We start from the raw sequence: 24,288 nt of genomic DNA, 5'->3' as shown, positions 1-24,288 counted from the left end.
GACGTCACTGCTGTTAAGTAATGCAGAACTGCCCTCACTCATTCAAACATTCAGACTTTCTGATTCTAAAGTGTTTTTCTTTGACTTTCAAACTACTCATTTGTCGAACAATGATTAACTTTCGCCCAACAGAACATTGAATTTGACGAGGGTGCTGGCGCCGTGCTCCGAATTCAGCCTCTCCGTGCACCGCGTGACGAGAACATCTATGAATGCGTGGCTGAGAACAGCGAGGGCGAGATCACAGTCAATGCCAAGCTGTCGATCATCCGAGGTGAGTCCTGCAGTATGAAAGAGTGTGCAGAGGGGAAACTACACAATAAATCACAAAGTGCACATCAGTGAGCACTTGCAGTGTTGTTATGATGATATCTTACCCTGCAAGTTTTTATTGTACATTTGTCGCAGAGGGAGGCAAATTTTTATTTGGCTGATCACATATTGAACAATATTCCAAATGTGACCAGACGTCATATGGTTGCAAATGATTACGACTTCTCATTAGAGCGTTTTGGGGAGTAAAACTCACATTCCGATTTGACACATTTTGCAACTAGACTGTACTGTGTTAATTGATTGTAAACTAATCAATATACTGGAAGAAGCCATTTAGGTTAACTGAAGGCTGGGAGTCTTTTGTTGATCAGCATGTATTGGTAATGTTTTTGTAAATTAAAATCATACTGTCCCATGTAAAGCCGGACATGTTCAATTACCTTTTTCAAGAGGAAAATGTGTTTGATCAAGAACAAAACATAAGCAATACTAATTAAACCTATCAAGTGCTTTAAATGGAAATATTCTTTCTTGCCAATAAAACTGTATTTTAAAGGGGAGGTCACCCTTAAAATGTATTTGCAATAAAATATTTTCAGTTCCTTCTCTAGTAGATACATGGCATTCTGATTAATGTTGTTTTTGTGGAAGGAGCCAAGCAGCAAAATCCACTTATTTTTAGCATCTCAGGGGGCGGCCATTTTGTCACTTGCCGTTGACTGAAAATGACATCACAGCTGCTCAGGGCTCATATAACAACCAATCATGGCACAGCTTCAGAAAACAGATGAGCCGTGATTGGTTATTACCTGAGCCCTGAACATCTGTGATGTCATTTTTAGTCGACAGAAGTGACAAAATGGCCGCCTCCATAGATGGCTAAACAGAGGTGCAGTTAGCTGCTTAACTCATATTTCACAAACACAATACTAATCAGAATGTGTTGTTTAGACTAATGAAAGCATATTGAACATATTATTGCAAATTATTTGGGGGGTTGACTTCCCTTTTAATGATTTTTTAGATAAACAGGGTTCACAATAATAATAATCATCATCATCATTCATTAAACTAGCTTGTATCACAAAAAAATAGCAATATTCTCTTCATTAGTAAAGGCTAATCATTTTATACATTATTCGGACATCATTGAGAAATAATACGAATATTTGAAGCTTCTTTTTGAATACTGTCATAAGAAAAAAGACATATTTTACTGTTTAACCTAACTTAAGAAAAATAACAAAGAAACTGTTGTAAAGAAGGCCATTAATCATTTTTCCAGTTCTGAGATAATAATCCGCTGTCCAATCATAGAAGGCCATAAATAGTGTCTGTGAGCAGAAAGATGTTGATGGACACGATGATGATATTATCAGGTACCGGAAATCTCAGGTTTGCTTTTGCCTCCTATAGGTGTTAGTTTTCTTTTTAAGTTCTACCATATGCTCTGAGAGGAAGATAACGGATGGTCACGCAGATTTTCTTCTCTCACACAAACACACATACAGACCCACGCACACTCACGCACACGCACACACACACCCCACGTCCTATCTGTTCTCTCCTGCTACCATCTGCCATGGACTGGATGAAGCAGAGCTATAGTTGGCTGACAATGCACATGGTAGGCCCTGCTGGCTGTAAGAGGGATGAGGTGGGATGCGTGTGGGGAGGTTTAGGCAAGGCTTGCCACCACGCTAAAAAGAAAAGAAAAAAAAAAAAAAAAATATATATATATATATATATATATATATATATATATATATTCTTTAAAATCAGATACTCTTCACAGCAGAACTGGGGTCTATGGTCCGTCTCAGTACGGGACCTGAAAAAAAAAAACTATTTTACCGCCTGTCGTTTTAGGTTCACTTATCTCAGAGGGTTTTATTGTCCTTTTTATTTGGTCAATTTTCTGTTTTTGCACAATGAAAATACAGCAAAGGAAAACTGTCAGTTGTGAAAGATGGATAACAAAAAAAAAAGCACAATATTAAGAAGGCTGATGAAATGAGGCATCTCGGGAAGCAATGGTGAAGAAGGAGGTAAAAATAAAGTTTTGCTGCAATCAGACCAAGGCGATGAGGGGTGGAAGTGGAGCGAACCAGATGAGCAACAGACAGAAAAATAAAACGAGGATTTGGATGGAGATGAAGGGGGACAAAGGGGCCATTGTGGAATAGGTGAGGTGGAAAAAAAATAATATTGCCACTTGGAACATGGGCAAGTGGATTATGGGACAAGTCGCATGGGACGCATCGACATTAAAGGAAGCGGCTGTGTTCTGGGATGTCAAGATGGCTGGTTTGGCTGGGTATTCGAAAGCAGATTTAGCCATAAAAACCAGTCTGTACATACATTGGCCGCTTAGTATTATTAGCCGTTGGTCTCTGCGTTATAACATTCATATTTGCAAAGAAAGAGGTCTTAGAGATGGATGGAAAAAAAAAAAAATTAAATGCTGGTAAATATGTTTTCTTCCCCAAACACCGCAGAAGATGGCGAGTTACACAGTAGGCTCCCATAAAATCCATTGATTGCTGTCATTACCTTCCTCCTCATGCGCACTAAACCGGAAAAAGGCCACTTCAACGGCCCCAAAACTCCTTCCGAGCCTCTCTTTAGTTGTCGCTGGTGTCCGTTACGTCATGAGGCAAATTTGAGGATGAGCCTTTTGAAATCCGTTGGTAAGAGTGGCTTTGTTGACACTACTCTACGCTGCCAGGATCCACCGACAAAACTCAGCAATTGTTGCTCTAGGAAGCCCTACTTTTTACACTTTATTCACTCGTCGCATGCGGACAGTTATGGCAAAAGATTGCATTGCTAAAGACTACGTAAAAGACTTCTTTTGTATGAGGGCGAACTCGGACAGTTTCACTGGCCCACTGTGGTGTGTTCGGTATTTTTATCGGGCAGATGTGATGAGACAATCAACAAGTTTATATATATATATATATATATATATATATATATATATATATATATATATATATATATATATATACTATGAAGTGACTAGTAACACTTGAGTTTCAGTGACCCCTCTGCGTTTGTCTGCATGCGGCAAGGGCAAATTTAATTATCTTTGCCTGTGATGCTGCCTTGGCTATCCTAAAACCTTAGCTGAATAGCCAAGATACCGGCCATCTGGCTGCACATAGTCCTCTGGGAGTTATTGGAAGGAGGGCCGACAAGCGAACGAGGCGTACTCTTGAGAGCTGACTGAACATGCTGTTTGAGCTGTGTTTTTTCTCGAAGAGGAACATCGTTATTGCTTTGTTATGGGATTTGTTGCCTTTTTTTTCTTGTAAGAGTGTCAGGAGTATGGTAACTTTTCCACTTCCCATACTGTCAGCTCCTGCTGTTCGAAATGGGAGTTTTCTTCTTGGAGTGTGCTGCAGCCTGTAGCCTCCTGATTGCTACTGTATGAAAGAAGTTTGCCAAAACATCTCAGGGAGCAGAGGCTGTGGTTGAAAGATGTGTATATATATATATATATATATATATATATATATATATATATATATATATATATATATATATATATATATATATATATATATATATATATATATATATATATATATATATATATATATATATATATATATATCTCTCATCACAGTCTCTCTAAAGTCTTTCCAAAGCTGTTTCTCGCTGCATGCCAAGTTCCAAGCCTGGTTTTTATCCACCGCACTGATTCCTTAAATATATTTTTAGCCTCCCTCCTCCTCCTGAGTAGAGTAATTTCCCATTGGGTGGAATAGGAACAGGTAAATATATTTTTGTCAGCATACTGTGTATGCATATTTTGTATTGTTAGGTTTGTTTTTAAGGCTCACAATTTGGCAAGTGGATTTTGAAAGTGCTGGTAAATAAACTATTCTATTTTGTCAAAACCATAATCTGCCATATAAAGGTGTTTATTTCCCCAATATTGACATGGGGTTGTGGTCATTATTTTAGTAATTAATTACAGCATTTATTTTTTTACTCCTGACAATACGGTGGTTCGGTCGTCTGTGCCACAATACAGGGCTCCAGGGTCCTGTGTGGATTTTGCATGTTCTTCCTGTGCCTCCGTGGGTTTCCTGCGGGTACTCCAGTTTCCTCTAACATTCCAAAAACATGCCTGGTTGGTTAATTGAATGCTCTAAATTTTCCCTGAGTGTGAGAGTCTGTTCCCTGCGATTGGCTGACGACTAGTCCTGGGTCTACCTCCTGCCCGAAGACAGTTGGGATAGGCTCCGGCACCCCCATGATCTTTGTGAAGAGAAGCAGTTTGGATAATGGATGGATGGATGTTTTACACCTTTATTTCTTTGTGTTCATGAGTCACAACAAAATCATTTTCACATTAATTTACCAAAATGCAGTAATGATACAATACAATAAAACGGGACTGGATATGTAGAGGTCTCAATAACAGTCACGCACAGTGCACTCCTATTTGTAGGACGTGTTGCATGTCTTGGTAACGCTCGTAATGCCCAATGTGACTGCTCGGTATTGTGCTGGATTGCTCGTAAAAATAAATTAGGCACATCATGGAGAATTTGGGTGTGTGAGTGCGCGTGTGTCCACATTATGCATGAGCGAGAAAGACCTGGTTATTGTTTGTAGACAGTGCAAATAATCATGCCTACAGCCTTTGTGAATAGATGTTTTATTCTGTGTACCTGCATTTGTGTTAAAAGAACCAGTGAAAAATAAACTCGGCTAAATCAGCAAGACATCTAAGTCTTGTCCTTCCACATACTGCTTTTATTCAAAAACATAAGAGAGAGCAGAGAGGAAGTTGATGACAATATTTAATAATTTATGGTGTACATACAGCCTGAGTATCTCCAGCAATAGTGCTGCCAACTTCCCCTTTTTGCTTGGAAAGCACTGTGTTCCATGTGTCTATTATGTCACCGTACCATGATAGAATCAAAGTGACTGACTTCCAGTCGGGACTCTGTTGTGATGGCAGCATGATAACTACGCTCCTGACAGAACCATCTGAAATAAATAAATACACTTATACAAACGGAGAATACCATCCAGTCAAAACACAAAAGGTGTGAGGCGTCACCTCTTATTTAAGATGGAGGAAGGGAGAAAGACTAAGAAATATCCACTTAAGCTAACACGCTAACATGAGCGTGAAAAACCACTGGTAAAGAAATGGTTGACCCAAAGCTGATTCTGAGAAAGATCAGAAGGTTTTGCCGGAAAAATAAAGAACTTTTCACGTACTTAAAGATAATTTAATGTGAATGTATGTTAAGCCGAAGCCAAGGGTGAATCAAAAAAGTATAGGAATGTGTCCAAAACACTGAAGGTATCATCAACAATGGTTTCATTTGTGGAAAATTTACTCTGGATGGTCTCGGCATGGCGTAGAGTGAGCTTGACTGATGGAGCCTTAAAAACAAAGGGAATATGCAGAGGTCCGTAAGTTTCTGAAAGACGGGGATGCCATGAAAATGGAAAACGTGTTGAAACAAAAAATTTAAAGTTTCAGTCGCAGATGGAAATATGACATGGGTCATAAAGTGGGTGGATTTGGCAAATCCATGACTTGGTCAAAATCCAGGGCGTTGTTGGACCGCAAGTGGCTGAGGATGGGTGACGCGCAGAGGAATACTGAGCTGGGCTTAGTGGATGTATTTTTTGTGGCACCAGTGGTGATGGAAGACAGAGTGTTTAATCTCCATTATCTGCAACTAGAATCATTGACAAAGAATGGCTAGTGATTTATGAATCAGAGAATGGCAAGTCAAGCAGGAAATGTCAGCCCATTCCATTTGGGAACAAACAGACAGGCTGCACGTATACCTCAGAGGTCTGCACCTCCACAATGAACTGACTTGAATGCTCAGGATGAATAAGGACAGGAGCAGATGAAAACCGACACTAGAGTCGGCCTCCTCAGACCAGTCGAAAGAAATCCTCGGGGAAGTGAGAGCAGTAAGCTGAGAAACAACGTAGCTGTCCTTCTTTGCGAAGCATCTGTAGAAGTGATCGCGAAATTCAGAACATCATCCTGGTAGACAAAAACAAACGTCTTTATTATATTTCAGAGGACATAATTTACCTCGACCAGGAATGGCTGTGATGACCTAATAGTGTATATGAGCTCTCTTGAGCTCATCTTTCTCCTTAATGCAGACAAGTTGGTAAATAAGTAAATACAAATATATAAATTCCACGGAGTAGGGTCAAGGCGGTAGGCAAAAGACTGTGAGTTCTACTTCTCCATAGGTTCTCGTTCCTTTGGCGAAATGTTTTAATAAACAGATGTGATATCTGCAACTGCATCTCCTATGAAGGCAGCTCTGTGTGACCCAGCCACATCGGCATGACAACTTCAGAAATGGGCGGTCTTGAAACAATTCCGGTGAATGATGAGTGGGTCTATGGCTGGCCGTTGATGACAAATTATTTGGCCTGGGTCCAGTTGTCCATTGTGATTATGCTTCGTCTCTGAGAAGTCAATCAACCAACATTTATGGAAAGGTTTACAAGTCGCAACACTATAGCAGGTTTATCTCGGGAAGCCAACTTATCCTTGACAGATTAATTGAGAGTGTGGCGCAGTACTTCCTGGAATGCCTCGTCATTGAATTCAACCTCTACGGCAAGGGTTCTTAACTCAACTAGAAACTCCACAACACTTTGGGAACCTTGACACAAGGATGTTAAGCGTTTAGCCGTGTCTTTTCTACGTACAGTGTGGTCAGATTTATTTTGTACATCCTCTCTAAATCTTGAAGATGTGTTGGACGCAAGCAATTGCCTCTCCAACTCTGCCGTGGCCCAGGAAACAGCTCAAAGTCAACCATTGGCAATCTGGGATTGGGCCATACGGTACATGTGTATGGTTGCTGTTCAAAAAACAAACAACACAGTTTGGGATGTGCATTAAATAACTAGCTGTTTCACTGCCGAAACACCTTCTGTTGCTGGTTTTAAACCATGGCCCTTTAAGATGCTCACAGATGGAAGATGCTTAGTTCATGTTTCCGCCCGAGCGTCTTTTGGGATAAATGTACTTCCAACTAAAATTGTACCTTTTTCAATGTCTGCTAGTCCGAATACCACCTAGATAATATATTGAATGGACCGATTGGCAACAAGATAGGTATTAAAAAAAAAAGGTCAGAATTAAATGAAGGACTATGCATTCAAGAAAATTAAAAGGTGCTATTGGAGTAGTGGGTTTACAATATTATTCGGATACATCACAGCTGAGACCTTTATCGTAACTATAATCTTCGAGTGAAATTTGTGTTAAGTGCCTCTTTTCTCTTTTTTTTGTCGTTGGAATGACACGTTTACTATTCTCCATTTTTATTTTTTAAGTGAAGTCAATCCAAGCAAGTTTGAAATAATGTATGCACAATGAGTATGAAAATGATTAGCTTTCCAATAAAACATAATAAAAAAAATAGAAGTTAAGCTTATTTCAGTCCGGTTATCAGCAGTAATCTGTTTTATTGTATGTAATTTGATGTGATTTGCACTGACAAGTCTGTGGGAATAGTTCATCTGCAAAATATGCTCTCCCAAAATATCAATGCTGTCCATGTACTTGACTTTTTGACTCTTTGGATGTGCTCTGTGAAGTTTGATGCTGCTGTGGTCACAGGGATCAGTAGCTCAGTCAAAGCCCAGTGGGAGCGAAATTCAATAATAATGGTTTGAGCCAAGCAAAGTGAGAGGTGAAGCCCACCAGAGGGTAGAAGAGTGGGACTACATGGAAGCTCTTTTGAGTATCATTGGAATATGATAAAATATCCCCCACTGGTCCCCTGATGGGGAGTTCAGGTGTCAAAGCAGTTAAAATTGGATTAAAACCGCAATGCAAAATCAAAATGAAATCATCCTTCTTAATAAGATTATCATCTGTACAAACACAAACCTTGCGGGTGAAATTGAGACATGCCTCCAGTGCCTCCTCAGCATGGGCGGTCAGCCATTTTGATATCTAGATTAATGTGGGCATATGTAGAGATGTGCACGTTCAAAACGACTGGTCGTAGTTTTCTAAAATTAACCAATGTGCCCTTTTTTTTAATTTTATTTTTTTACATTAAGTGTTTTAGACTGGTGCAAAACCATTCTTCAAACTCCAGGCAGAAAATACAATCGTTTTTCCCTCTACATATTCACTCAAGAGCATGCCTTGCTCCGAGCGACTGCTGCCACGAGCAGGCTCCCACAGAGTCGTACCAATTTTACCCTAGCTTTCTGTAGACATTATTTGCTTCACTCAAACTGGGTGCGACTATTAGCGCTGATGTTAGTGTAGTAGAGGTGGGCAATTTTTCTACCAATTATATGCATATTATCTCATTTAAATACATGTGAATACCACCAAGACACATTTCTGTTGGCAGTGCAGTTACTAAAGCCTTTCATCATCTGCGCGTGCTTTGTGAATTAGATCCTGTTTTCTCCATTTTTACCAGTTAGTGCCACAAAGTGTTTTATTTGCCACAAACAAGTGTGTGATTTTTAAAAAGGTGTATTACTTTCAATTTGAGGCTGTTATTGCTATTTTAAGATCAGGATATTTCTCTTCATATGGGACTAGTGGTGTTATAAAATGTGTTATGAGTTCAGATAAATGGAACTGGTCACTATTCATTTCAGGTCTGTTCAGTTTGGAGCAGTATGCCTAGTTGTGAGTTTATATTCATTATTTGTAATTATTACAAGACCTAATAATACTTCACAAAGTAACAGAATGATAAAAAACACATCTTGCACAGTCTTTTCACCAAAATACACAATTTTATGCAGAAATATGATCCCCCTTTGGGCCTTCCCAATACTTTGGTCCTCATGAAGCCAGAATAGCTTTAACTGATGTATTTGTTGTCTTCGACTGATAGCTCCAAAAAAGTTACGGTTACTACGACTGATGATAGTTTATGGCACCCACATTCATTGATCCTTGTAACCTGTAATGCTGCAGTCACGTGTGATTGGAAGCTAACATTGGAGACATAAGACGAGTGGAAGGAAAACAGGCGGAGGATGAAGTAACCGAAAAAGCAGTACTGATGGAGCAAGATAAGTGAAAGGGATCCTCTAACTCAAGGTGACTGACTTCTGAGCTTTCGTCATCAATTTTATATAATTCCTGCTCAAGCAGAGTAACCCCGTGACCCCTTACATCTAGCCTGGCCTCTGTGGTAAGGAGGAGTGGGGGGGAGAAAGGGAATGATGAAGAGAAGAGGAGGTAGAGAGTGACCTGTAGAAGAAGTAGTACAGGTTTTCGGATTGGTCTGTCATTGGTTGGATAGTCCAGATGCATGGATCATTTTTATGCGGACTGAACTGAAAGGGAAGTTCTAACATGATAAAAGGCAGATTAAACAAAATAATAATCATATTGTTAATTATATTGTTATGCGCTTCTTTGGCTGCAATGTCAATTTAAGCATTGGATTTATGTATTGTATTAAGGGTTTGGGATTTATTAACAAAGAAATTAAATGGAAAAAATTTTAGGCCCATATTCACCATAATGTGTTGAAATCTAATCTACATTTTTACCTCACCTGAGCAGCGAGTGAGAGTTGGGATAGAAAGGTGGTTTCTGATGATTAGAATCGGTGCGAGTGATGACCTTTGAGTGGCCCATCTCATACATAAAGAAGAGATCGGCTAACTTATCTTCCTTTTCTTCTACATATAAATGATCTACCAGCCAAGATGACTGAAGTTGTTCTCCATAGAGGTTGCGATGTAGCCCCTCTGGGTACAACTGATTGAACCGAAAGCCCCGTGTAATCTCAGTGCTAATATTCAGACTGCACATTTTATGAATCCTGTTCCTCAAATGCAAAACATTTGCAGTCTTTTTGAACAAATACGGTAAATTAAAATACTCTATCATTCGCAATATATCACGTGAAACTGGAGCTCAAAAATATACATTTAGTGCCACAAAATGGGGAATGCAGCAAATTGGCAAGAGCCTAGGCAGGATGGAGGCGGCAGTATGAGCAGAACGAATTTTAAGGCAAAAGCAGCTAGCTAGAGACCAGCGACTTTTGGAAGTTGTATCGAGACACCTGACGCAATACGTGATGATCTGCCTTCATTAGTATCACTCACCGATCAATCTGCCAAATGCTGAGTGCAGAAGAAAATGATCTTTTGTCATCTTTTCTGGTGAATAGCTTATGAATATTTAATGCACATGCACTTGCAGTTTGACATATTTACCCAACACTCTGACCACTGTCACCGTGTTGAAAGCTATAATCCTGTTCCACCTTTTTGTTTTTTTTTGCTGCATATACCTGTCACCTCCAAATTGCATGTTAACGTTTGGCAATTACCTGGTCGCCATCGGAGTGGCCCTTTGCTCATTTCCAAACACTACCTATTCAAACGTGTTGTTCCCTTCATCAAGCCAACCTTCAAATATGGCATTAGTGGCATAATTGCGTGCAGCTTAATGCTCCCTCGGACAATGACCGACCAGCCTACTCTCACACATTCATCTATCGCCAAATCCTTTAGCAATTATGGAAATGAAAATATGGTCTCCTTTTGATGTTCTGATGTATTATCTGAGATGACCCATGCGATACATATAAACAACACTTCAAGTCAAATCAAACATCACAAACAACCAAACAGTTCATTAGTAGCAATCTGGCAATTTTTATGGAAATTCTGTTGATTTACTCCCTCAATTTCCACTTTTAAAAACTTAAAACAATTGTAGGAGTTTACATTTGAAAAAGCAGAATAATCACACCTACTGTGTGGGGGGCGCTGTCACATGATTCTCTCACTCCCACCCTCATGAAGCGTACATTCAAACCACCCACCACTAAACCAGACCTGACTGGTTGACGTTTCTCTACGGCAAAACACTTCCTGTAATGGCCCCGGCCTCATCTCCTGTCCCCCCTGGAGTGTGCCTGTCTTGGCCCAGTCGCCTCAGGAGCCTGACAAGATAGATAAAGAGAGCCAGAGAGACCTTAGAAAAAGAAATCACCCCATTTTTTTTTTTTTTTCTCCGGAGTCATTTCCTTCTCTTAACAGACTCTTGGTATTGTATGTTCCTTCATCACACGCAGACACACATGACATAATTCATAAAATTTCAATCATTTAAACCTTGAAAATAGTTTGCTTCTATATTTTTTTTTCAGTGGTTGTTTCCACTGTCAGACATCTACCCTTAGCATGTCGAAAGAACTAATGCTACCTTAATGGCCTACCAAGAAACATGCATGCATCATGCATGGAGCATGTTTCATTTGATATAACAGTTTTTGAAAATGATTATGCATAACTATACTATATATTCAATACTTGATCCATGGAATCTGTCTCTATACTGTGCCTTAAGGAGGCGATGCAGTTTGACACCCTGTACTCATTTTAAAATTGCCCATAAGTGCCTGTTATGCATTCTGCTATGGTATCTTACAACATGTTGACAATTGATTGCTTTCTGCAGTGCAGGCTGCCAATTGTTCATTTGTTTTTGTTATATCACACCCTCCCATACCCTTGGCCGCAATGCCTATCTCCTTTTTGCTTATTCTATCCTATCCTGCATTCACCATTGGAGGTTGTCCGCAATCTCTTTGAAAGCTGCCGATAAGTAGATTGGTTTATTGTTTTTATTTTCATTTCATTCTCACCCGTTTATCAATTTGTAGCCATGTTTGCATTATAATGATTTTGCTCACTAATACAACATTGTAGTCCAGCTATGTGCACGGATCAACAAAGCTGATGCATGTCATTATGAAATATTTGCCAGACCAATAGTTTTGTCTGTTTTACACACTCTGTGATCTATACAGGGAATGAGAGTATGGTGTATCGTTTCTGGATATGTGGACATACAGTAAATGATTCCTGTTTGATGTCAAGAATGTCAATGCAACATATCCCTCTCACAATGGTGCAAAATATAGAAAGGTGGAGGGTTGGCTGGATAACAACCATAATTCAACTGAGATGGGTATCTGGAGAGGGTGAGTCGTGATGGGGCCAGCGTCGCTATGATTAGATTTCCCCCGTGTTGCTATTCTCTCTATGTCCCAGAGATCTCTTTGTGCCTCTTTTTCCCATGTCATATTTTGTATCTCTCAAAAGCAATTCAACAGGGATCCCAATCGAGAATCGGGGGGATTGCAATTCAAAATGCTTTGATCTGTGAGTACAAACACGGTAAAATAAACATTTGTTGCTATAGCCGTATCACAAAATAACTGTCAAAGCACATTGCTAAAAGCTGCTAAAATCTCACTCTTGCTTGCACTCTCTGTGTCAATCTCCCAGCCATCCCTTTGCATTATTGATGCTCATATCTGCTCATAGCCTGTCTCCATGCTGCGGCACTGGGTAATCAGTTAACCTGATTAAGCCTCTGATGGAATTAAATCATTTCAGTAAGTGAAAATAATAATGTGAGTAATAGGTGTGGGGGATGGTGGTGTTCCCTATAGCATTTTCTACAGTGGCCACAAATCAATTTTTATCCATCTCCGTCCAATGATATCATAGATGGCTCAGAGGCATCAGCAAAAAAAAGCCACCAATGTTCGCGCCTGATGAATGCATTTAGAATTTTGATTATAAACGGTGTCGTGACAAAGTATTTGCCCTCTTTTCAAATTCGCATAGTTTTCCCCTTTAATGCTCTCCTTCAGGACCTTCTCGTAAGGCAGAATCACAGAAAGTCATCCAACTCCTGAAAGAGCAAAGCGACCCCAGAGCATCACACTACCATGCCCATGTTTGACTGTTATCGCGATGTTCTTTGTCTGAAATACTGCAAATCATTGTCATGATGGTTGAATATTAAATTTTTTCAAAATGTTAGAAGTCAGAAAAATAACTAAACAAACAAAAAATATTTTGTGAGAATATATGACTTTGGGGTAACCATTCCTTTTTTTCCGTACCAGTGAACCACAGGGAAGAGGATTAAGTCAGGAAAGTTAAGTGAGTGTAAAGGACAGACCTTTTAAGCAGACCACATGATAGCATGCTGAATGCAACAGCCGGCATGAATCTGCAGATTATCAGCACTGGCTCAACTATCCAGAGGCTGATTAAAGGCTTTGCACCTGTCACTTGTGTAATGATATTAAATGTTAAATCCAAATTATAGACAGTTATAAAAGTAAAACTAAAGGCAAGTGAAGTTGAGAGCAGTGGAGAGCCGTTGTTTGACCTTAACATGTACCATCTGCCAGGGTAGACCTGCATTCATACTCGTATGGAATTGCAAATGCATGCCTCGGCTGAGGCCATTTGAGTTGAAACAACTGGAATTTGTCTTTCAAAATCTGTTGCATGTATTGCTTGAATGTACTGTATAAGCTCAGCAGGAGGACTCCCCCTCGATCTGTAGTCTAATGATTATTGGCCTAAGTGGTAAAGGCTCCTGTTGGTAAAATAAACAATGCCTAGTCATTGATGGATAGTGCACTTCCATTGATTCTATTTAGCCTGTAAAGATCCGTCATCACAAAAAGTACACATCAGAGAAGAAATACAATTACTAGACTGATATGGTGGAGCGGGCCTTTGGGAATAGGTAGGATAGCATCAACGTATGTTATTGGCTTCTTCTTCCCTTCACAGTCAGGCTGGATAACCCTGAAGTAGCACTCCCTCGATGAGTGATCTGTTTATTTTTGCATGGCCGCCTTTATCGACAGAGCCTGTAAGCTTGAGAGGTAAGATGCTATCTGACTCTATTCCTGGGGATGTAACAACAAGCATTCAGTAAAAGCTGCCCAAAGAGCATCAGGTCAGAGTAGCTGTAGAGATGGAATAATATAATTCTGGTTTACTGCTGTTTTGGGAGACTTGTTTGCTCACCTTTTCTTTTCCAGAGCTAAAACTAATTCCCTGTGCCACTTGCCTGCTTTTGTTAGTATCAAATCCACTACTTCAGTGAATTTTAACTACGGGTTGTCCTGACTCCGATTTACAGTTTTCATATCATGTAGGTTGGTGCCTGAAACCACAGACCGGCCTCATAAGCATCCAGTATATCATACGGGAAAAGCCCAGCCCGGTGCAATAATCCCTCTCCGACAGACAGACCACGCTTGAAGGGAATGAAAGTGCCGCACCATTATGGCATGTTTAACATAGATCATTGATGACATTCAGAAGAGGGATTTTGTGAGAACATATTGCACTCTCGTGTACTGAAGTTTCAGAAGGGAAATGTAGTTTGCATTTGCCTTTCTAAGCTTCTGGGCGACTTGATATAAAAAGATTATACAGCGGTGATCATTAATAATCGATGGAGAGGATACAGCACTAGAGCCTAAAACTGTGTAAATGCCTGTATGTCTTTGAACCCAGCAGTGAAATATTCATCATGCTCCGCTGATTCCAGCATTACTTGAAGGTAACCAGATCGGCCATCGTTGTGAGACGAAACCATCTTTTCTCCAAAATGTCTTTTATTTTTTTAAGTCTACTCTTTTATTTTTAAGAACCTAGCAAGCATGTGAAGAAACACATTTGTCGAACAGATGTCATAGCTTTGTTATTGCCGTACCTAAGGAGTGACAATAAAATAAACATGTGCTAACACTAGCTTAGCATATTGCTGACCCTTCACTCTGGGAGTTGTAATATTCTACACATCTTTAGCTTGCTCCTCTGACTCTTCTCGAATAATATTTGCTGGCTTTGCGTGGCCAGTCACATGTAAAACATATGTGAATACAGGAGGCCCTCATTCTCCTCCATTGTTGCTGTTTGTTGGCATGTCTCATTCTGACTGATGCGTTCAATGAGGTGTGTTTTCAGCACATACATGCAACCGGTTAAGTGATACTACTGAAGTGGAAAACTGATTGCTCCTAACAGAAACAACTTGAACGGAGCCTAGCCAGCACTGTTGTGTGGAAAAAGAGCGTTTTATTTCAGTTTTAAGGCTAAAATAGAAGAATGATATTAACTCACTGCCATTGACGGATACACAAGCCAAAAAGTACATTCATTTTACCGTGGCTGGCAGTGAATGAGTTAATAATCTTTAATATCAGGATATACAGTACACTACACTTTACATGCGTACTTATTATTATATTAACAAAACTTGTCCTCTTTGTTTCACCCTTCATAGTAGTGAGCACCCGGTTATTGCCACACATTGGAGTAGGAGCCTATTTTTACACTCACAGAACAGTTCGGGGCATCTATGTCTTTATGTCTTGCTCAAGGGCACCACAACTGTGATTCTTAAAGATGTCGGGCGTGGTTGGTCCGTGGCTTGAACTGCACTTGGGCCGGGAGTCCCACAGGGGCTGGCAGTGATCTTGCCACTTGCCCCTTACTCCCAATTTAGTGTTCCCTGGGTGCCGATACTCCCACGATGTCTCCATGAGGTCGTCGGCTCTTGAAATGGGCAGTGACCTATGTACCACTGACCAATTTCTTAGTCAGTCATTCTCAGAGTTGTGATGTGGCCTTGAGCTTCTGATGCATATTGCAGCTCTAGGCACCCCCCCCCCCACAGCTCTCATAATCTAAGAATGAGTCACTACTTTGGCTCCAGTCAGGGTAGAGGTCAGGCGGTTTGACCCACGGGACTAATTGTCCCAGCGTGACAGCAAAAGGAGCACAATGACTATGGAGAACACTTCACTCTCTCATCCATTAATAGTGAAGTAATTGCTCAATCATGCATGATTATCAGCTGCGGGGGTACGTCAAAGATTGTAAAAAAATAATCCTGCCTAGTGCTGTGGTTCTTGAATGTGACGAATGAGGGAAGTGCGAGAGCTCAAGTCTGGTACATTTTGAATTTTAAACAGAAATGTGGGAGGCATGTAATTTAAAAGGTTTTGCTCTTTTTTTTTTACCTTTTACAAAACTTGAATTGCCATTTGATTCACTATTTTGCAAGGCTTTTTGTCATTAGTGTGATCTCATATTGACATTTAAAAAGGAGTGTCACAGGATGTTATGATTTTTCAAGAGTACGCATAAAAGGCAGTTTATGTGTTGGTGGAAATGTATCGATTAGGATGGTGTATCTCAAATTTAGAATTTACATTCGGCAATTTTCTGATCAAAAAAAGTCTCCTATATGTGAGAAAGTATTTTTTTATAGCTTGGATTGGGATCTTTTACAGTGTATTGACTAGCCGTGTGCCCTGTGATTGGCAAGCGATCATTTCAGGATGTAATCTGCCTTCCATCCAAATTAATCTGGGTGAGGCTCCAGCTTCCATGATTTTATTAATTTTTGTGATTGCCACCATACATCTTACTCTTCCAGTATGTACAGAAATGTTTTCTTTTAGTCAAATATATCTATATCTTTTATGTACATTTAGTGGTGTCCTTTTTTCACACTTGTTGTAAACTGTCATTTTCTTCAAAATAAAACTTGTTGCAATGCTTTTCTGTTTATATATGTGATGATGATGATGATGATGTCCGTCTTCCTTATACAGAGGATCTACTCCCTCCTGGCTTTCCTAACATTGACATGGGCCCTCAATTGAAAGTAGTGGAGCGCACTCGGACAGCAACGATGCTCTGCGCCGCCAGTGGCAACCCTGACCCAGAAATCACCTGGTATAAAGACTTTCTGCCCATTGACCCCAGTGCAAGTAATGGGCGAATCAAACAGCTACGCTCAGGTAAGGAAAGGCTGCATCTTGATGCTATTTTCCTTAATGCCAACATAACATTTTTTTCTAAAGTTTTAACTGTAGCTTATTAATAATGCCTTTGAAGTACAGTATTTCATATTCATTGAAAGCCCCGTTAAAGTTGTACTGGCACAATTCAGCGGATATGTTTACGTCTTGTTCCGATTGATTCAGCCCCACTGAGAGGCCCACTAAAGCAAAGTCTAATTATATAGCTAATTAAGTGCAGACTCTGAACTCGCCCTGGGCAACAAAGGGTAGATATTTTAGGTCGATCATTTGTCACCATTGGAAAAATCCAATGACTATTATTTAATCTGATACTGCACATGTAAATTAGCACGGATGCTGCTAAATCGTCTCACGATTGAGTTCATGTCCCCTTTGTGGTATACTCAAAATGATTGATTGGTCATCTCATTATATATGCCTATCCATGTAAAATATAGCGACAGCTCAGAAGCAAGGATTTCATTCAGAATAATTCACATATTTTAAAGGGGAAGTCAACCCCCAAAAATTCTTTGGAATAAAAGGTTCTCTGGGACTTAGCTAGTCTAAACAGGGCATTCTGCACAAATATTTATTTTGTCGAGTAGGAGTTAAGCAACAATATCCACCCATTTTTAGCCATCTCAGGGGGCAGCCATTTTCTTACTGTTACTGTTGACTAAAAATGACATAACAGTTACTTAGGGCTCAGCAAACGACCAATCATGGCTCACCTGCAAGTGGTAAAATGGCCGCCGCATAAGATGGCTAAAGACGGGTGTATTTTACTAACTCATATTCCACAAGCGCAATAATAACCAGAACGATAATTCAGGGGTTGACTTGCCAAAAAGTATTGACTTCAACTTGCAATTTTTTTGTGCAAATATGAACGTGGGTGATTCAGGAAAGCAGATTAAGCAAGCAGGTTTTTATGATTTCAGATTGCATAGTGTTAGTAGGCTTGTGTGCTCATTAGCTCTAATCAGGAATTACTGCAAGTCTTGGTGAGTATGACCATTTGGTAGATTGCAGTATATTTGTTAACGGAATTATATCTTGCTATGCATCTGTTTTTATTTCATTGACAGGGTGACTTATAATGTCAGGCAAATATGTTGTTTTGAATGGAGTAATTGTATGGCAACGCATGATATGCACATGTTATAGCATAATATTCATTTGTTCAGGAAAACTTTATTACAATGAATATCAGTGCTGGTTTACTTGACTTAATTGTCAACACTTCTCTCCATGTTTAAATCTCTGTCAGTGATTTTTGCATGCTATCTAATGTAAGTTCTCTGTCAACATTCTTGTGATTCTCCTTCTATAGCATTTGTATGTCTTGTCTAAGTGAAGGATATCTTTCCCCCTTCTGTGTACTTTGTCTATAATTCTATGTGAAATTATGACATGTCACAATGAATGCACATTGCAGAGTATTCAACACATTTAATTTAATTGAAGACAATAAGTCTGCTTAAATTCAATTTAAATAAAAAATTAAAAGCCAATATTTCAATAGCTACCAACGTTTATACAGATAAAAAATATACAATAATAAAAATAAATAATAACTTCCAACCTTTTAAATGCTAATACATCGCAATAAATGTTTGAAATTCCAACACAAGCCAAGATGAAACTTCTGCACTTAAATGGCAGTTACCTCCAACGTTATCCTAAAATCAACTATGTTGTTCTTCCTCTTTCCTCTATTTACTTTCATCTTGCTTTGTGATTTACAGAAACCTTTGGTAAGTGTTCATCTGAGTCTAGCAAGCCCACCCACTCCTTCAAGCAGATGGCATATTTAAACTCTTGTCCAATATGCATGCATCCCTTGCTCTCCCCTCTTCCTTAAACCCTTTTCCTACACTTGTTCAGTTCTTTCCACCACCGCCACATTCAAGCAATACCATAATGTGAAGTTTTTTCAAGGCATCTTGATCCTGTTAAATCCAATATACATAGTGCTACATCTTTACCAACGTAACTTCATTTACTCCATTTAGCTACTATGAGGCCTACGTTTCTTTAACAAGCTTAACGTAGAGAAAAGCTGTGGCTGATTTACTTTTGCTGATCACATGGTCCAAATTTTACATTGAGCAAACCCTCTACCTTGTATATAGATACACGTGATTTTCGGATTCTGGAGGGGATAATTGCATCCTTATTTTTTGTGCTCACACATTGCAAAAGTGGAACATCAGTTTTCACAACATTACTGTTAAAAAAAAAATCTGAGAATGCTGTGCAAGTTCTGATAAAAGTTGAAAAAGTGTGGGTCCTTTTCCATGAATAACAGTGGTCTACCTTTTATAGGACAGCGTGTGCAATAATTGTCAAAGCCGCCTCTATTGGGGTTTATCTGTTTACTTGTTTGCTCCAGGCAAACCTTTAGGCTTTTGGTGGTAACTCCTTAATTTCAATTTGTCACAGTAAAAATAAAATACGCAGGGAAAGACAAGTGAGAGTGGAGATATGAGACAATAAATGCGTTCGGCAAACATACTCAGGGTCCTGCTGCACGATCACACCACAATTTTGTTGTGGAATGCCTCAATTGAAAAAGTCACAGAAAACAACATGAGCCTACTAATAAATCGACTGACAAATTTAAATGTACAAAGTGGAATTGATGCCACCCCCCAAAATAAAGATGTCTCAATGTTCCAAACCAGGCCAGTGATATTTTGTGTGATTCCCCCAAGGATTTCCTCCAGAGTTATGGAGGGGCCTTGACATTTCTCACAGTGTGCTTTGGCTGCAAACATCATGCTTTCACTGGCCTTATCAGGTTAAATGTCCCAAAGGCAGGGGAGGCCCCAATTTCCTTTTAATGCTCCTTGAATGGAAGCTCACGGCCCCACACATTAAAAGCCTCTGTTCAAATCATGCTTGGATTATTCTCTGAAATTTTCCAGAACATTAATATTCCCTTCTCCCTTACTTCCCCAAACATCTAATGGGACGAGCTCGTCAGCCAAATACTCCATGAAGAATCAACTTAAGTCAGACGAGTGTGGCAAACCAGACTTGTTTGCAGATGAACATTTCAGACCACACTGCACCTGGACTACAGCCTTGAAATATATTTCTAATATATTTAGAGGACTGTTTACCAAACATCTGGGATGATCAGTGGAGTAAGTAGAGCCACAGCTGATCGGTCAGTTGCTTGTTGAGGTATATTTAGGTCATTGTCAATGTAAGCTGATCAACCTCTCACTGACCAACGCTTGGAAAGGGGAAGGCTTATGGCCATTACGTGACATTGCTGTAATATAGGTGGATTGTAATTGTAGGCCAAGCTGTCTGTTTTAGATGCCATTGATCAATAGCATATCTATTCATCACTGTTGCTTTGAAATTTAACTTTTTAAATCGTCTGACCTGTTCATTTTCTCCATCCCCTTTTTTCACAAGTTTTAAGTAAGCTCAACTGCAATTGTCATCCCTTCTACAAACCCGCTTTATTAACCATAACCTTGCCTCAACCTTTTTTCTAACCATGCCCTTCACCTCACCCAGCCTTTAACTAGTAACACCCTTAACTTCCCGACTAAAAATTCATATTCGCTGAATTAAAATGAGTCAACCGCTTCCTGCAGCCTCTAATAAAATTCTAACACCTTAACAATATAACCTCTTTGGGGTCATAATGTGCTCTGTCTTGTGATTAACCTTATGTGACTTCTAATCTGGTCGCCAAAATCATTTTCACAATGCCCCCCCCCTTTTATTTTTTTGTCTTTTTGTTTCAATGACTTTTGAATGTGTGTGTATATATATACAGTACATGCAGTACATATGTGTGAGTGCGCAGTGAACCCCTGTTGATCGCAAGACCTTTTGAAAACATTTTTTTCAAACTTTTTGTTTCTGTTATATAGTCTTACCCTTCTCAACGTGCTTAATACAAATGTCAACATACTCAAAGACACAACCTCATAAAAACACTTATGTCTTCCTTGATCCCGCTTGCACAGTTTTCCAAATAAGAGTGCATAATTCAAGCTCTTCATTTGACTCCAAGTTGAAGTTTTTTGTAAATATGACACATTTTGGATATTTAACAACCAAACTGTTCAACCAAAACAATGTTTTTTTGCCTAACAAAACCACTACTTTCATACTAGCATTCTGTATAATGCTAGAAGAACGTTAATGACTCTTAGTGTAGACGTTACAGTAATTGTAAACTTTCAAAAAGCTGCTGACTTTACAAACGCAGAGCCTACGGCAATGTTCACAGGTACTGTGTATGTTCTCTCCATTCTGTGAGAATAATAAACGTTAAAATGGGAAGACATGATGTTGTATTACATTAGAGGGATGTCTTCTTTTATTCTGAAATCCGCTGCTTTTTTTTCCCCGAAGATATCAGTGCTTCCTGGCATGTTGTGGCGCAACGTGGTAATACATTGAAGTTGTCTACGAACTTAGCCGTAAACTGTAAAAACCAATGAAAACGATCGCTTAGAAATGTTGATAATGATGAGCCGCGATTTGACAGTGGGACACTGTTTGCTGTATATACTGTATATATAAATATATATGATATATATAAATATATATCACTAACCAGGCAGACCTTAGAATTAAACTCGATGCTTGCCTCCTATCTGCTGGTATCACATACAACCCAAATGTAGCGAAGACTCCACCCCTTTTCTTTTCTTGCTGTAGAGATGACAAAGAGCACTTTGCTCCATGAGTTGTGCTACTGACGCAAATGGAAGGGGGTGGAACTCTGAAAAAGGCACAATTCCTCACAATAGATAAGTTGAAGGGCGAAAGATGGAAAAATGCTCATAGTAATATGTTAAAAAACAGTTTGACAACAATTTTGCTCTGGGCAGAAGAACAGTTTAATGCAGTGCATGCCAGAGTGAGGGGGTTTGAGTTAATCTCTGTCCCCTACAATTCATGGCTCCGCCTGCAAGGGATGCATTTTACATCCAAGCAACAACTCACAGCTACATTTTAAAAAGCCCACCAGTGAGTGAATAGATAAGCTGGGTATTTTATTGTCCCTAATGGGCTATTTGGCCTGCAGTCAAGCTTGTAACACAATAGACTTACAATAAACAAAGAATAGGCAAGCACACAGCATAAGAGAAATGAAACAATGGAAAAAGCCAAGAGACAAAATGACCGAGCAGGAGTGGTGAAGCTTGAGATGAAGTGTCTATCTATAGCACTTAAAGAGGTTTACGATTTGTGGAATAAAAAAAAAAAATACAAAACTTCAAGGTGTTTGATTTAGCATGTGGTTGCCAGAAGGTATACGGTCTGAACTAGATCAGTGCAGTCTGCATTATCACCTCAGCAGGTTTGTAATCTAGCTACCCAGGATAGTATGGTGACACCAGTAACTGCTTTACTGACCTCATACTCAAGGTCATTCAGCTGGAAAACGGCTTATGACACTGGAGCAGACTATGCTGGTGTAAGGTCGTGCTCTAGCAATGCCTTATCAACAATGTTTGCAGCCACTACTAAATGAATACCAAGTCCTGCCATTGTCGCATGGAGTTTTTGCTATTAGTATGGACCATACGGCCTAGAGAGAAATAAAAAGTCAAGTACCTCGCCTATAGAATCCCATTGTGATACCAGCAGTGGGAGAGATTATTTTATTTTTGTATTCCTATAAAAAGCCCCTCTTCCTAAAGCCTTAAAAGGGTTATAATCCAGTTCTAGCGATCCACTCCCTAAACCAAATCTAACTCTAACCACCACTAACCTATAACTAAATCTATGTTGTGTCTTCATTTTTGTGTCTCCTCCAGAGGGTACCCCGATTCGAGGTAAGACGTTTAACCATCCCAGTGAAACAATATAAATATAACCTAAAACACCATAACCTCATAACTAGAACTAGATTATTACGCATCATCCCGATGACTAAATAGGGTGATAATTCTGTTGGTGCCCCGTATAAAACAACAAAAAAACTAACATAAACATTACTGTGTCATCTGTGTTTTGTATTCTGTGTGATGTCTGTGTTAACCATTCCCATTTCACCAATGTTCTTCCAACTGTGTCTTCCTTGCGTTTTCATTTTGTAGGGAAAACAATTTGTGACAGTTTAACTTTTATTTTGGGTAGTTGTTAGACTGCTGATGTTGAGGTGGGCAAGGATGTCCTCTTAGGCCAAGCTAATGAATACTGTAAACTTGCAAGCTTTGTGACCCGCTTTCTTCCCGCATCTTCTCCGCTTTGATATCCTTCTCATCCTTCTGGTCTCCGCTAGAGCCGAGAGACACTCATGTAATGTTAATAAGCAAGTTGCATTACAGAAATTTGCATTTATTCCCCCCTGTCTGTGACAGAGCTTCTTACAAAGATGAACCTAGAGATGCCCATGGGGGCAATGGCTGCTGTTTAAAAATGAAGCTGTAGTGTAGCATTTTTTTTTCCTTACATGAGAGGGTGGAAATCAAAGCTGGGAATGGAATGACGATGTGAATCTGTATATTAATTTTACGTGAACTTTTTTCCCCACCAGATGTCTACTGTGATTAAATGTATTTATTGCAAAATTATTGTTTTTGTTAATCAGGTAAGTATGTCACATGACTTTTATCAAGGGTATCTGATACAGTACATTGACAACTCACAGCGTTATGACAACTTTATTGAGATATGATCCAAATTCTATATCGAAAATATTGCTTTTACAAAGATGATAGTGCTCAATTACAACTTTAGCACAGAGGTATGAATTGAAAAATGTTTTACTCTTGTGGTTTTTGTTTGCAGTATACTGCCCCATAAGGAGAGTGCTTTCTAATATTTTGGGTACCCCAATTAGTGATATCACAGAATAAAACACAAGACATTGCCATTTATGCTGCATTGCTATTTTATTGCATACTACCGCTGCCTTAGTTAGCTAATTGTTCAAAACCAAGCATCCTCGTAAAGGCACAATTTGATAGAGCTCTTGTACCAAGTGGTCCTAAGGCTGTGATTGGCCAGTGTATATGTTACAACCTTTCACGTGATATAAACCATGTCTTGAAAGTCAATCTGAAGTTCTTTCTGTCCCTTTGTTCCATTAAATTCTTGATTGGGCCAAATGGAAGCTGGCCAAGTCAGCAAAAGCTTTAGCATTTACGAAGATCTCGTTCATCAAACTGTGGCAAACAGCGGGTAGATTTATGTACATAGACACAGTCATCGGTGCAGTATATAGTATAGTATATGTCGAGACTTCACAAAGAAGTCCATATAAAAAATGTCTAAAAATTCAGGTGAATGCGGGGAAAAGAAATCCATTCCTCTTCACACAAACTAACATGAGTGTAGGATAAGACCTACAATAAGT

General features: G+C 39.4%; 1 protein-coding gene across 8 annotated transcripts in view; it reads left to right on the top strand.

The window, feature by feature from the left end:
- Positions 1 to 24,288, top strand: part of ptprsa (protein tyrosine phosphatase receptor type Sa) — a 199,558-nt gene that overhangs the window by 103,699 nt on the left and 71,571 nt on the right. For all 8 annotated transcript variants that reach the window (XM_088313263.1, XM_088313262.1, XM_088313260.1 and 5 more), the window contains 2 exons: positions 133 to 274; positions 16,749 to 16,937. In XM_088313263.1, the coding sequence (XP_088169389.1) occupies positions 133 to 274; positions 16,749 to 16,937 (331 nt within the window). The remainder of the gene's footprint in view (positions 1 to 132; positions 275 to 16,748; positions 16,938 to 24,288) is intronic.

Source organism: Idiotropiscis lumnitzeri, chromosome 13 (assembly GCF_059441095.1).
Source record: "Idiotropiscis lumnitzeri isolate Australia: NSW breed Sydney's pygmy pipehorse chromosome 13, RoL_Ilum_1.0, whole genome shotgun sequence".
Taxonomy (NCBI): Eukaryota; Metazoa; Chordata; class Actinopteri; order Syngnathiformes; family Syngnathidae; genus Idiotropiscis; species Idiotropiscis lumnitzeri.
The sequence above is the reverse complement of the archived record's forward strand: the minus strand, read 5'-3'. Positions and strand labels throughout refer to the sequence as shown.